The 16,040-nt window shown below is 37.2% G+C and overlaps 1 protein-coding gene across 2 annotated transcripts in view; it reads right to left on the bottom strand.

Moving 5' to 3' along the window:
• Window positions 1-2,771: 2,771 nt before the first annotated feature.
• hbs1l (HBS1-like translational GTPase) overlaps window positions 2,772-16,040 on the bottom strand; it is a 170,651-nt gene continuing 157,382 nt past the window's right edge. For both annotated transcript variants that reach the window (XM_072554022.1, XM_072554012.1), the window contains exons 14-18: window positions 14,267-14,357; window positions 8,419-8,527; window positions 7,198-7,298; window positions 4,860-5,004; window positions 2,772-3,474 (exon numbers count right to left, since the gene is read on the bottom strand). In XM_072554022.1, coding sequence (XP_072410123.1) covers window positions 3,463-3,474; window positions 4,860-5,004; window positions 7,198-7,298; window positions 8,419-8,527; window positions 14,267-14,357 — 458 coding nt within the window. In that variant the 3' untranslated portion in view covers window positions 2,772-3,462. The remainder of the gene's footprint in view (window positions 3,475-4,859; window positions 5,005-7,197; window positions 7,299-8,418; window positions 8,528-14,266; window positions 14,358-16,040) is intronic.

The raw sequence follows: 16,040 nt of genomic DNA on the forward strand, positions 1-16,040 counted from the left end.
TGTCTGGGCAGATACCATGGGGTGGTGACAAATTGTTAGGAGTGATAGAGGATGTCATGGAGGGAATGGTCCCTACAGAATGCTGACAAGGGAGGGGAGAGGAAGATTAGTTTGGTGGTTACACCTTGCTGAATGTAGCAGAATGTGGTAACTGGTGAAGTGGAAAGTGAGGACAAGGGGAGCCCTATCATTGTTCTCGGAAGGAGAGAAAGGGGCAAGGGCAGCAGTACAGAGGATGGGCTCAAAAAGCTGAGAGCCCTGACAACTATGGTGGGAAGAACACTTGGTTGAGGAAAAAGGAGGAAATATCAGAGACACCGGTATGACAGATTGTGACTGAAATGGAGAAGCTGGGAGAACGGAATGGAATGTGAGGATGTGAGGAGGTGCAGTTGAGATAGCTGTGGAAGTCAATAGGCTTGTAAACAATATTGATGAATAACCTATTCTCAGAAATGGAAACAATTAAGTCAAGGAAGGAAATAATTAGATATGAACCAAGTGGTGGTGAGAGAAGACTGGAAATTGGAAGCAAATATTATTAATTTTTCCCAATTCCAGACAAGAATACAAAGCAACACCAAAGACATCATTAATTTATCACAGAACAAGTTATAGTAGGAGAGGAGGACTACAGCAAGGAATGTCCTACATATATTCACAAAGGCATAACTGGGACCTATGTGCGTACCCAAAGCAAAGTATATTAAAGTTCTTTGCTTAGAACTACCCATGAGTGCTTGACAATTTTTTTTTGGAGGGGTAGCAATGAGTGTTCTGCATTACTTTTGCCATAACTGTGTTCAAACATTGTGATGATTTACAGTGCAATTTATAGCAACAGACCTTCCCTCAAATTAATAAATAAAAGTAGTATAACTATGGCAAGCAATATCATAAAGACAAGGCTTCCTTAACTTGAGTATAGTGAAATTCAGTTATGGTGAACAGTCAGTTCAAATTTTGTTTCAAGTACTGTAACCCAAAAAAGGTGCTGAAATTTCTACTTTACGAACTGTGGTGCTGACCTGAAACTGGATGCATTTTTGCAAAGGACTGCCATTCATAGGCTGTTTCCTGTGGCTGAACTGAAATATATGTCTGGTTTGAAAGTGTACATTTAAGAGAAGCCAGTCAAAACACCTAATTTGCCTGTTTGATTACTGAATTTACTTGCCTGAGCCTGTGAACTATATAGTGGGAGGTGATGGCAAAGGGGTAATGTCACTGGACTAGTTATCCAGGGGTCCATGCTAATGCTTTTTGGGGCACAAGCCCAAATTCTACCACAGCAAACTGCACTAGTACATATTAAATAGCTAAGCATTGGCACCATTCACAATTGCCATTTTAAGTAGGTCAAATACAACAAAGCATCCTATGATTGAGTTATATTTCCAAACAAGAGAACGTCTTATTGGTGAAAGACTTTCTATTTTTGGTGCTCAGTTCTAAATTATCACAGCACACAAAGTGGAAAGTTCAGTCTTGAACAAAAATGAAGTGATGATTGAATGTTAACACTTGGAAAGATGATCTCACTTCTCGCAACTTTGACTGTCTTCCGATCTGATAAACCAAGTATGTAGAAGAAAACCATGTGACAAGATTATTATTACATTCCTAAAATATTTCAATTATGTTTTCCGGTAAGACTTCTACGTAAATTGGTAGTTACATGGTTCAAGTCAAAAATGGGCGAGCTCCTGCTGTTGCTTAGGACTTACCTTCATTTTTCAGCAGATGAATCAATATCCTTCAACACTGAACACCATTTGGAGGATGCACTGACGTTAGCAAGGACACAAAACGTAGTCTGGATGGGATACATGCAATATATGGTTCATGATGACAGCTCATTACCACTTTCTCAAAGTCAGTGCTTTTGCAAGGTAATGTTTGCATCCCATGAATTAATATATGAATAAAATGTATTAGTTCAAGTGAAAACTGCACAAAGGGGGATTTTATGGTGGTACTTTGTTCATTCTAGAAAGATTTATCAATACAACATGTCAAATAATTACTAAGCAGATGTTTCTGTCTGAAAACCTTTCCAAAAGTTTCCATCACTGTCATTTTCCTCCCTTGTGAAGTTGCTGCTTATTTGTTGCAGCATCCTTTTAAAGATTATGAGCGAGTTTTGGCAGTGATTGTAGACAAGGTGTTACAGCCAAGCCTAGTCCTACCTTCAAAGCAACATCCACACAAATCTTTTCAACCAGAAGTGGAAACTGATCAATTTTTCTCTGCCTAACAAAGGAATCTCCAAGGTCAAATGCACATCTTCTTGCTCCACAGCAACAGACTGGGGATCAAATCTGACATAGTCCTGATTTGTGTAGTTCACCTATTAAATAAATTTGATGAGACATCTGTGGGGAAGGGAGAGCCAAAATATATTTTTTCAAATGCTCTGGCTTTGCAACCTACATCATGTTAAAAAAACTGAGAGAAACCAGTATGCAAAGTGACACCTTACAAGGCTGCTTCAAACTTTGAAAGTCCTTGGTTGGTCAATTCAAAAACTGTAAAGAAGCCTACAGTACCAGACTAGAACAACAAACTACAAGAATGACTCGTCTGCTAGTTAGAATCAGCACTGTTATCGAGAAGGGACGTATGCATCAAAATGAAACTACACTATGTAAAGAAATTCTAAGCTTCTTGCAGCTAGACTTAATATTTTTAAAACAACAAAATGAGACAATTGGAATTTTCAGTTAAAAATATCAATTAAACAACAGATGACAAAATATTGAAGCAATGTATTGCTTTAACTAGATTTTATTCAGTACCAGCTTTAATTAATTGCACCTTGATAAATATTTTTGGAATACTTCCCATTGATGTGAAAGTTAAGGGTATTACATCTGATCATCTCATGTACTGCAAATCATTTTCTTTGAAAGAGCATTCTAAGTACTTTTGCTACTTGTTATCGCCAACTTGTGTCAGCAGATCAACACATAAATAGGTTAGTAAATCATGGCACACTAATGGAAGAACAAATAAGAGGCAGGCAAACCAAAGAAGTATTTGTTATCAAAGTTGGCCACTAAATGTGTAATTCAGCTGGGTCACTCATCATGCACCCAACAGTTTCCTTTTTAATTTTTTTTGATATGTGTTATGCATCAGGCTGCAGGGTGCTGATAAAATCACGAGAACTAATCGTGTACAGAGATTCTTCTCAGGCACAGTGCAACTTTGCTTATGGAGGTATTACTGGCAGTGTGACTCAATAAATTTAGAGAAACCACTTTGACAGTTGCTTTCTTTAACACAATATTGCAAAGGACAATTCACATTCATGGAGGTTCCATTTTGGATTATTACAAATTGCACTTTGTTTTGCCGACCATAGTTCTTACATCGCTCAACATTGTGGAATATCGTCAAGTTGGCCTGTGTTTCTTAAGTCTGAAGAAAGGTGTAAAATTGGGAAACCCATCTCCATAATTATTCTTTTATCTATAAAACAAAAAAGAATAGTAACATTACTGGGTTGTTGAAGCACAGAGTGAAGTCATTGATAATTAAAATCGATTTTTAAAAAAGTTATATAAGCCAATACACTTCACTTTAAATTTATTGCATAACAGAAACAATGCATATTTTGGCAGCATACGTATCACCAGATTGGTGACCTGCTAAATCACACTAATAAAGCGGGAATAAACATGAGACGACATGCCTACCTCAATTTCTAAATGCGCCCGTAAGGATAAAGGACAATTCAAGACCTCTTCAATTTATAAAACTTATTCAAATAAAAATGCTTAAAATAATCTGGAGAAAGCTTTATGTCTTTTATATGCACCTTGCGCTTTTAAGCAAACAACTTGGAAAGTGCTATTAGACCTTGACATCTGGCATCTGATGCCTCAAGGCAAAAATAAAGAACCATCACTTAGGTAAAGTGTCACAAGGTTATAAAGTTCATTGGACAGTAGTTCAGTATGAGACACTGCCTTCTTTAGGGGGAAAAAAATTAAATAAAAATCACTGTAACAAGTGATTCTGTGTTTTTTATTTAATTGTGATTCATACATTTTCAAAGCAAGTAACAAGATTTTGACAAAGACTTAAAAGCAGTGATTCTACTGAGACTAGCAAATGTACCTTCCCTGATGAGGCAATATCTACTAAACAGTAGAAACATACAGTTCTCCAAACCTAGTATTTCATTCAATTTTGATCCAGAAGGAAGAGTGCCAAGATAACAGAATGAACATCTTAAATTCTGAATGCCACTAGCAGCTCTCAAGTCAAGTGTCAAATTGGAATTAAAGTTTTATCACCATCATAGATTCTTGATGAGCACGGGAGTGAAAGATTATTGGGGGTTATGGAAATGTGGAGCTGGGATACAATCTGATCAACCATGATAGCTTGAATGGTAAAGCAAGCTTGAAGAGCTGAGTGGTCTACTCCTGCTCCTAATTCATATGCTTGTATATCATGCTCCATGTCAGCTACAGTGTTAATGTGAGCCTGATCAATTGTGACCAAGCCAGAGGTACTTTCACTTATGTGGGTGAGCAACTGCTGAGGCTGCTCAACCTCATATCACACACAACGTCACTGCAAAGACAGCCAAAGTTTTTAATCAATTAATTTGTTATAGATTCAACTGTATGGATAGCACAGGGGAAAATGCAGAATTCTAATTCACCTTTCAGGCATTTTTGTTTTAAATAAAGTGGGGAAGTCCCATAGCTATTAAGAAAGGAATCAATTACAGTTAAAAAGAAGCCTATAACTTAAGGATGTGGTTTCTTATGTTAAATCTTAAATGAATTACAGTTTCATTCAGCGGAAAACCAAACAGATCTTAAGTTTCAAATAATAGTTACCTCTGTGACTACTCCTGCTGCTATACTGGATCCACTATAACGTAACATAAAACGACCCAGCTCCTTGAAGTCTTTGTAAAGTTCCAGAGGGACAGGTCTCTGAGCTTGCAGCTCTATCAAGGCATTCTGCCCTTTAGTCAAACATCTGAAGATTATATGAAAGCAAAAAGAAATCAGATTAAAGATTTCCTGGCTCATTCAGTTCAAAGACAATTAGGGATAGGGAATACATGCTTGGTCCAACTTGCAATGTTCATATTCCACAAACTAATATCAAAAATGTTTAAGAACCAAAATGTTTTAGAACCACCTCCATCCTATCATTTGGAGTTTTGATAAACAGTACTTAGTTGGTGTATAATTTCACGGATGTTAATATCTTGGAAACAATTTTTACTCACCTTCAAAAGCAAAATATTGTTTCCTTTAATAATTTGGCCATAATCTTTATTTTCATTTGTCAATTTGTCCAAATGTCAGTCTCATTTCAGTGAGCTACTCAATGGTACTATGACACTCTGGTAGCCATTGTCTGCCAATTAACTAGAAAAATACTGCAGTAACACTTTATGAATTTATGGTCTTTAGACTGCGCATATGCATTTAACAGGAATCTCCTTTCAGTTTATTTGTATTTTATGGAAGTATTTAAGATAATACTTCTTTAGGTTTTAAATCAGAGGGATAGGAAAATGCTACATTAATGATTAGAAATGGAGCATCACCTTGAAATCTGAAGATGATTTTAAGTAAATTGAACCTCAAGTGCCTGTCATATGTGAGGAGCAAGTTTCTTTGTTTGCTGCATCATGAAACCCCCAGATAATGCATGTGTTCATTAAACACACATATTCATTCTGCTTCATATTTAGCCACAGCTACAAAGCATATTATTGTGGTTTGATTTCTGAGCCGACGACCCACCTAAGTGCTTGATCAAAGTCTAAACTTAGGCATTCCAAAACTGCTTGCTCACATCTTTCAGAATATTACATCTAATTTTTTTCCCTAAATGATGTACAATACATGTATATAATTTACAGTACTTTTCATGAATAGCTCAGTGACATTTCAATCTGATTCTATCAATCTAATTCAAAAATGTATTTTAGTCAATAACAGATAAAAGGTATGAATCACTAAATAATTCTGATTCAATAATTAGCTTAACCATATTCAAGCAAAACTAACTTAGCACAAGGCATGCTTTGTGAGCAAAATGATTTGAACAGCAGTGACCTAAATGGGTGATGTAATTAAAGCCTTCACAAAAATGAGAGTTTATCATTATAGAGGAAAACAATTAATTTTTCAGCCTGTCTTGCAATGTGCATCATTGTGAAAATTTATTTGAGGACCACTAAATCATTTTGGAGAGTAACGAAATAAAGTTGTCAAAACACCTTCACTGTCATTATTTGGCTAGAAATTATCTTGTCCTATACGAAAATGCACTTACTACCATAACTGGTTAGTGTATTAGTTCAGCTGGTCCCAAGACCGAAAAAGTGCATGATGAAGCTAAACAAAATGTTTTAAGCAAAATTGTAGACCTTTTATTTTTACATTTCTTACTCAAATGAAATGATGGAATTGAACAAGATTCTGCTGCGATCACTTCTTGTGGTAGACAAGGTGGTGTGACACAACATCCTATTAGTTAAATCATGAGCAGTTTTGTAGTTCAAAGTGGAAAACAATTCAAAACATTCAGCAGTTTGGGGTGAGCATATCAAATATAGAATTGCATTTACCCATAGACTGCATCCTAACAGGCAAGTAATGTTCATGAGCGATGGCACAATACACAAAATTCAAGACACACAAAAGCTGGTGCCCACAGGAGTACCCAAGGTAGACAGGATAGAAACAAACTTCACTGCAATTATTACATTTGAATTATCACCATCGCATTTCTGCGAATGATAAATTAGATTAATAATTTAGGTAGTATACCAGTGCTCTGAAGGTTTATTCCAGCATAGAATTTCAACTGTGAAAGGTTCCAAACTTAGCCATATTATTAGGAAAGATGCCCAAAGAGTCTTCATACTTTACACAAAGCAATAAGGATTGATTGGTGACTTTCAGACATGAATCAGTTCATGAATGATGCTGGAAGTGTAATAGGAAGGAGTTATTTCTTTGGTCTGATAAAACGTGCATGAAACAGGAGTTATCAAAAAAAATAGCAAAATAGGAAAAGAAATAACTTCAACAATTGACAATTAATTCATTGGGTGCAAGCTGACCAACACTCAATTTTAAATTTCATTTTGCAAGTATAACCATGAAACAAAATAGTCAAATAAGTACAGATATTTTAACTAATGCTTACTTGGGCTTTTTCTTGAGAATCTCTCCGGTACTCTTATGCAGTACACTCACGAGCCTTCTGATTGTACATGGTTCACTTAAGGTTTGGTAGTGTAGCAAAACCTGTTAATAAATATGTATTCAATAGTTTAAACTAGTTGAAGTGCAACTGTCCACATAATTCAAAAGATATTTAAAACTAAGCAGCAGTGTACTGCATTTCCTATTCCTATTGAACAAGTTCTTCTTTTAGTCAATATCCTCAAAGTTCATGTTTTTTCAGAGTTTGAAACAAAATAAGAATACACGATTTCAAATTCAACCATTACATGATGGACAGTACAAAATAACACAAACACTTCCTAGAGTACGATTTGAGATATTTGCAAGAGGAGCATGATAACTGGTTCACTTAGTGTGGTAAAGAGTGCCGTAAGAGAAAAAGAAGCCAATTTAAATTCTCAGTCAAAATTCGATTACAGATTAGCACAATATCCTGCATGCAGATCATTAAAAGAATGATTTTATTTTACCCTAACCACGCTACTTAAAGATGGCACTTTTGTATTAATTTTAGTTGCCAAGATATATTTCAATTTTACAAATAAACACTTATTTTCCCAAAGATTCCTAACAAAGTAGGTTCAGGACATCCTAATACGTCTATTCTAAAAATTCAAACATATAATGCTTTAATTACTTGCACAAGCAAGATTGTGTTAAATAGTACCCAAAGGCTTAAGAGAGACACAAATTACAAATTTAGTTAAAATAAAGGTAATGTGATGTGGGTGCTTATCTAGTATTTTGCTTATAATGCATAGTCTGCACTTACTAAAATAAAATGTTTTGACCATCATAAGAACTTTCTGGTTATGTTATCACTTCACTGCAATAGCCAGAGTGTGGAAGTCTGATTTTAATTTTCACATTTCAGGGTAAGATGAACCAGCATTCTAACAAGTGGCATTATAGTGTCAGCTCCATGTTAACATAGCAATCCAATCTTTCTGGCCAAAAGAGCATCAAATTCTAGCTTACCATAAGCAAAACCCAAAATTAACATTTTCATGTGTTTAAAAGTATACAGAGGAAACAGAAAAATAAAGGTAAAATTCATTTAAGGCAAGATAAAGTTATGCAGGACTGCAACAGAAAGATTGTACTTCCTGAAACAATCTTGCTTTTAACCTCTATTCACATTATAAAATTCTAAATAAATGCAGAAAAAAAGGGCACTTACTGGTAAACCTTGAGTGATTGGAATATCAATACTGAAAATAAGAACTCGAGCCCTAAATCTCATGCATGTTTTTATAGGTACTTTCTGATCACAAAAAATACACCCGACACTATAGGAAGAGAAATTTTAAAAAAGTATCAGCAGAATTAGTTAAAAACAGACAATAAGTGAAATTCAACATTTCTATAAGTTAAGTAGTCTGCCTTCACAAAATGCTTATCTTATACATTATACTAAACTGTGAGTTTATATGTTACAACATGAATATATATATATCAAAACATGAATAATTATAATGAGCTCAACTGCCACAACTTAATAGTTACCCTTAACAGTCAAAATGAACACACTTGTGCATTTTACAAGAGAAAAGGTGAACTTCAATTAACTGAAACATTGTGCGCAATTTAATAAGCAGAAGGCTTGGAGGCAGAGAGACCAGCATTGGGATGGCTCCCTTTTGCATTTCCAATGCAGAGGTTTCCCAGGAGCAGCTTAGGAAATGGGTTGCATGCTGTGTTTGTGCTGCTGAGGTTCTGGACTTGCTGGCTTTCTGATTGGGTCAGCACAATCAGGAGCCAACTTGGAAATGATACACTGACTGAAGCCTTAAAAACTACCTAAATTATCATCACCACACAATGCTAGTTTGCCCTCTCACTGACCACTGCTTAACCCCCAGCAGTCAGTGGCACATGTAAGTTGCATATACTTGGAAGTCATCACCTGAAGCTATCAAGTTTACAATCACAAATGATAGAAAAACATTTATTCAGCAACAATAACAAGGTCCACATGTTCTTTGCACAAAGCAGGGCCTGTTTCCCAGACAAACAGCAATCTTGAACACTCCAAACTCTGCTCAATCATCCCAGAAGTGGGTTTCTATGAGCGTTCTTTCTAGCTTTGCACACTGATGCATTGGCCTGTCATGATGTCATGGATGGGTCTCATTGTCAATGTCCTCATCTTTGTCCTCAGAAAATGATGGTTGTCCCACCAGATTTTCTGCATCCAAGACATCACCACATAATTAACCCAGTATAAAGGGCACGATATATGACTAATGATATGACACACTCACCTTGTGCTCTAATGCAAGGCCTTGCCAAAACAGTCGAGGCAACAAAACCTTAAGAAGGCTTATAGTCTCTTCCACTGTGGTCCAGTGGAAGCATGAGCAGTGGTTTGACTGAATTAACTTTCAATCCGAGATGGCAAGTTACCAAATTCATGTTCTTGTGAGTGAATTCCAGATTCCGCCTGAGCCATAGGAAGATTGTACCTTTTCTTTTTGTTAATCTGAGGGCATCAGAAAGGTGTCAGGGACCACAGTGGGAGCAGGTTCTCCCTATCTCAAAAGATTCATCCTATTGTAGGGATAGATATGAAGACAGCAGGAACCTGAGAGCTCACCAGCATATGACAGACATGGCAGCCCTCATCAGTGATCACATATAATCTGAGCATTGATGGAATAGAAGCCTTTTATTGATGAGCTCTGCAGGTCGATAACAGAGTACTCTCAAAGCAACAAGTTGAGTCGATCGCAGCCTGGACATGGGGGGAGGTCAGCAGTGGTGGAGAGTCCCATTGTCTGTGCTGCTTGACTCACCTCATCCAGGAGTTAAAATAAGAACCTACACTATCTTTCAGACATTTCAGACAGTGAGGCCTGTAGCTGTGAGATCTGATCTTTCTTCTCTATCGCCTTGGGGGAATCTTCAGCTGCTCCCTTCCCCAGTTTGAGACTGTGATGCAGCAACAGGCAACAAGGACTCCAGGTGCAATAATGTTCTCACTAGATATCTGAACAGGTAATATGGTGAGGATTGTCAGGAAGATGGCACAATAATATTTTTAAAAACTTTTGATTCATGACATTGATAAGGAAAAACATCATGATTGCTTGAGGTCACAATTCTTAATTTGAAGTCTAGGACAATGAATGTTCTGCCATTGAAGTACAAAGTGAAACTAGATGGGTGGCATTATTGAATCACTGCAGTCATGATTGTAATTACCACCAGCAGGGCCTCAAATACCAAAAGTTCCACACCACTCTAAAGAACAACAATAACTTACTTCACCCCACTTTAGGCAGTATCAGCAATTTTGTACAGTTATTGTGAAGCTAACTTTCAATCTGAGATAGCAAGTTTCTAACTTCATATTCTTATGAGTGGATTCTAGACTCCACCTAAGACACAGGAAAATTACCCTGCGTCCTTCACATTTCCTTTTGTGGATGTAGGCATGCCATCAGTGCTTCATCTGGAGGCTCACTGATGATGTTACCTAGTATGGCAATGAAACGTCTGAAAACAAACCTTCCAGCTCAGCGTGCAAACCTACATCCAGAAACTCAACCTGAGCTACAAAACTTCTCAGAACTCGTTCTCTTTTGTTTTGTTCCAGTAGCCCCAATGATATCTCTGTCACCCCATGTTTCTGCTGAGTCCTGTGGAGAACTGTTAATGACTCCCTTGAGAGGTTTGCACATTCCCATTTCTTTGTTGGCCAGCCAAGGCAACCATAATTTGTGACACACAACCTCCCCTTCCCCTATCCAACAATCCACTTTCCAGGAGCTTTCCTATGATATACAACAACCCACCTTCTATCGTGAAGTGGCCCATTTCACAGTAATACTGTTGTCAGCCTCCCAGCCTAATGAATGTCATCCCATAGTTTGCCCACTTTTCATAGGACTCCATCAACTGTTCCCTTACCATTACTACCTAAATCCCTAAGAATGACCATGGTTGATGCCCATACCTGACTTGGCAGGGCAGACCTGACTGAGTAAAGCCCAGTACTGGGACTGAGGTCCTCACAGTACACCAACTAACCGACCCGCAATCCCCAAATTGGTGGCACTTGATATTCAGGACTGACCACAGCCCCAATCTCCCGACTGTATAGAGACAGATCTGGTAGGACCAGCTCCAACTGACTGTGGCCAAATCCCTGCACTGGAATTGGACGAGCACCTTGACGGAGTGTGACCATTTTACCTGACTAAGTGATACCCCCTAACCCCACTAACAATTGCTGTCTTTTAATTTTTTTAGTTGTGTCCCTTTGCATGAAGCATATCCAGATTATTTGCAACAAGCTTAAGCATGCAATAAGCTGCCACGTGTCCAACCCCCCTGACTGTACAGCACTCCGCATCATAACAAGTTGCCTCTGCCTGTGTGCTAAAAAAAAAGCAAGCTAAAGAGGATGGCAACCTCTATGTAGGCATGAAGTGAATGAATGCTCAGAAAGGAAGCTAAGAGTCACAAGATGCATCCTGTGCAGATGCATGTGTGACCATCTGCCATGGTGGGATTCAACCCCCATGTCTCCAGAATATTGACCTGGGGTTCAGTTTTAATAAGGAGAAAGTGAGGACTGCAGATGCTGGAGACCAGAGCTGAAAAATGTGTTGCTGGAAAAGCGCAGCAGGTCAGGCAGCATCCAAGGAGCAGGAGAATCGACGTTTCGGGCATAAGGTCTTCTTCAGGATTCCTGAAGAAGGGCTTATGCCTGAAACGTCGATTCTCCTGCTCCTTGGATGCTGCCTGACCTGCTGTGCTTTTCCAGCAACACATTTTTCAGTTCAGGATTAATAATGCAAACACACTACCACTTTTGCCACCACCACTCTGATAATATGGCAGTGCGCTTGGGAGGCTTGCCGAGCTGACATGGTCTCCTCCCCCACTCCTGGTGGAATATTAGTGGCACTGAAATGAGGTCCTTTAGTATTCATTAACTGACCACAAAAGGCCCTCGATTTTCCCAGCAGCATGAAGGCCAACCTCAAACTGGGCCCTGCCCTCTGACATAATTGGGAGGATGAAGGGTGCTCCACTCCATTCCTTCCCTCCCAATTATAGACAAATTCTTTTCAACTAGTTATTCAATTCCATTTTAAAAGTCTATACAAATAGGATTGCACAGTACAGCTGCATTCCAAAACCAACATGAATAATGCACTGCATTTCTTTGCACACAATATTTCTAGCACCAAATTTTAGAAACAAGCCCCAAAAGACACCTGTGCAATGATAGTAGAGCAAGTTCATTTTAAAATTCGACGAGACTGGCAGCTAAGTTTCTCATTTTCTTCTTCCAGTAACAAAACCAGTAACTTAAATAAATTAATGTTCATGGTGCCCATCTGAACCATGCTTTCACTTTCAGCAATAAGGAATGTCTACTTATTGCACTTACAAGTGGTGCAATTTGGGGCATTTCTTTATGGCAAAACTATTATATCAATGTAAGTTTGTTTTTATTGATGAACTTAATTTGGTAAATACGTTAGTGAATTAAACTTTACCATGGTCGTCCTCACTATAAACTACATACTCAGTCTGGTGAGACAAGTGTTGAAACTCTATTTCCACACCAACTATTCTTTATTACACTTAATTTCTAGATGCTGCTCTATCATATCTTTAAAAGAAGATTCCAAATTTGTTCCTATCACTGACTAAGAAGATGTCTACAGTTCTCTGAACATAGCTCCTTTTCTGATTATAAGAATAGTATTTATTACCAACCAACTCTCTCCCAAAATCTGCGTCACTAGCCGGCCAGCATTTATTGCCTGTCCCTAGTTGCCGTTGAGAAAGTGGTAATGAACTATATAATTATTTATATTAAATACATACATTCATATTTCTGCTTTCTCTTTCCTGATTTAAAAAGTAGAATGTTCTATACATAGTTTATATAATCCAGCCATACCAGGGTTTTTATCCTTCCTAAGTTAAATTAGTTTAATCAATTACAGGTCATTCTCCTATAATGTGCATTTCATCAATACGATTTGGCTGTAACATGATTGGTGAATTCAGGAACAGATTTTTAAAAAAAACACGAAGTGCCGTTGGCTATTACAGGAGTCTGTGGGACGATGAACAAAGTAACTTGAGGAGATGGAGCAGCTTCTAAGTTTATGGATAGAATACCAATCGAAAAAGCGAACTGGGACCAACTTTTTCACTATAATACAGAAAGCCTAAAGAAGTTATGAGGACCTCAGGAAAAGAGCTGAAAATCCTGCTGATGTGCCTGCCTTCAGTGCTAGTAATGGCTACACCTTAGATGAAATCTTCAATTTGGATGAGATAGGCTTATACTGGAAACGAATGCCATCCAGAACCTACATTTCTAAGAATGAAGCACACACTCCAGGTTTTAAGGTTGAAAAAGATCGTATGCCTGTGTTGTTGGGTGCCAATGGCTGTGGAGACTTAAAGCTTAAGCCTGTGTTGGTGTACCACTCTGCCAACCCACGAGCCTTGAAAGGTTACCTTAAGTCCACTCTAGCTCTGAAGACAATGGCTACAATGCAGAACACAGCAGGATAGCCATTTGTGGCAAAAAGCCTTATCTGGCAAACGCCAGGTGCATCGATTAGTCTCAGGTAAAAACCGAAGCAAAATAATTTCCATTTTTACCACTCATTACCTCAGGGTTTATCTTGTGCATTCCATGCTGGCTCTATCCTTATGTTGCTTTTATAATGTATAGAACATTGTACTTTTTAAAAATACTGTCTGACAATTTCATTTCACAACTCTACTGTGCAATTCTCATTTTAAGAGAAATTTCCCAAGTTCTTTTTATTCTCTTTCATCATTCTCTTTCATTTCCTGTGTACTTAAGAGTATGTATATCTGTAGATTCAATTTTATCCTTTTTTTAAAGTAGAATATACTTAAGAAAACTTTTTAAAATATTTGTACCCTCATTTCAAGCTGGAAAGAGCTGGCATGTTTGTCCTATATGCAAGGGGTCATGGAAAATGACACCTCTAAATGAAGATAACAAAAAAACAAAAACTTACTTTATTTTTATAATGTCCACACCAGTCACTGTGAGAGTGACGTGATCTCCCGCTGCTGCCCAATCAAGTGGCTCATCATGTAAGGCAATTCCTGGAAATGAGTAAATTTGTAACCCCATAGTCAGCTTTCTGGGTTAAGGTAGTGAAATGTGCATCTAAAATGTTTTTAACTTTGGTTGACACTAATCTGAGTCATAATTTCTCAACATGAATGCGCAGTATTTTAACGACCATTACACAGCATCCTGCTCCTACTGATATATAACGTGAGAAAAGTGCATCAGAGTTGCAAATGTTGCATAATACCTCCAATTTGTATTTGAAAGTGGTCAAATTCATTAACAAAGTTTAAACAGTTCACAAACCACTTTTTGTTCGTTACTCTGTTTTTCACATTTCACTAGTACTTACGCAGCGTTTCCTGACTGATATTTAAAAAGAATTTTCTGTTATGTTTTTCATCAAATATCACTGTTTGGCAGCAAGTAACTGCTTACTGTGATGTAAAAAAAAATACCACTGACTGCTTAAATAGCTAATGCCCGTTTATGGAGTTAAGGCATAAATGAGTAAACCCAAAGAAAGCTTACCACTTTTAATATGAAGTGAATGTGCACAATACCACACCTGATACCACAAACCTCACACCATTTATCACTAAACCAGCATCAAACCTCTTCAGAACCACTTACCGTCCAATGATTTTTAAAATCTAAACAATTAAGAATTTAGCTAAATCATCTATATAATTTTTTTCTTTACACACATCAGGACCCCAAAAGGTTTTCATTTTGGACAAATAATTCCATTACTGATACTGGAACATCTCATAGAAATCTAAAAGAGCACAAACTATCTTCAGCTAATTAACTTTAGCTTGGTGATAGATAGTCTAATGATGACACAAGGGCATCAAACACAACAATATAAAAACATTCAGTGTAGTATTAAAATTCTCAAAATATAACTAAAACTGACACATAAGCATCTAGCTGATTAAATCAATTAACAGTAAGTGATTCCAGGGATCTTGAAAAACTAATGACAGATTAGAAAGATTTGTCTTCGTTCAGTTATTCCCTCCACCTGAACAGGGATCAGCTGAATTAGTATGCTATTATTACATGTTTTGAAATGCCTCCCCACTTGTGAGGTAAACATTTGCAACATGCAATTTATAATCATTTCAAGTATATTCACAGAGTCATTTATCCTTACAAATGTATTTTTCTTTCAAATAGGTTCAATGTTCACATTTTACAGAGAATTTAATTTTCTGGTCCTTAACTAATTTTTGGAAATTTTGAGCCATTTGCTCTGGAACTGTAACTATGTAAAGCTTTGGTCTGGAATAAGCCTGGGTGAAATCATTCATGTTCAGACTAAAACGTGCCAACATTCAGGTACTTCCTTTCTCTATTAATTTTGCCAATTTTTCATAAAGGACTAACACATGTTAAATTAATGCTGGCATTAGAAATTATCAACAAACAGTTACGCCAATCAGTTCAAATATTGAGATTCTTCTAGGAAATGTTAGTTCTTAAACAACCTATGAAAATCAGCTCCAAACATTCAGTTATAATACCACAATACTGGCTGTTTCGTTAAGACTGTAGATAAATTTTTACCGCTGCTGTTATTTAATAATTGTCATTATTCACATGCTCACTAACTGTTATTACAAAGTAAGTAGCAATGGTAGGCACTACAGAATGGTAAAATTCAGCTTTAATCCTACAAAATTTGCCTGAACTATTGATAGTAGATGCAC

Source organism: Chiloscyllium punctatum, chromosome 3 (assembly GCF_047496795.1).
Source record: "Chiloscyllium punctatum isolate Juve2018m chromosome 3, sChiPun1.3, whole genome shotgun sequence".
NCBI classification, from domain to species: Eukaryota; Metazoa; Chordata; class Chondrichthyes; order Orectolobiformes; family Hemiscylliidae; genus Chiloscyllium; species Chiloscyllium punctatum.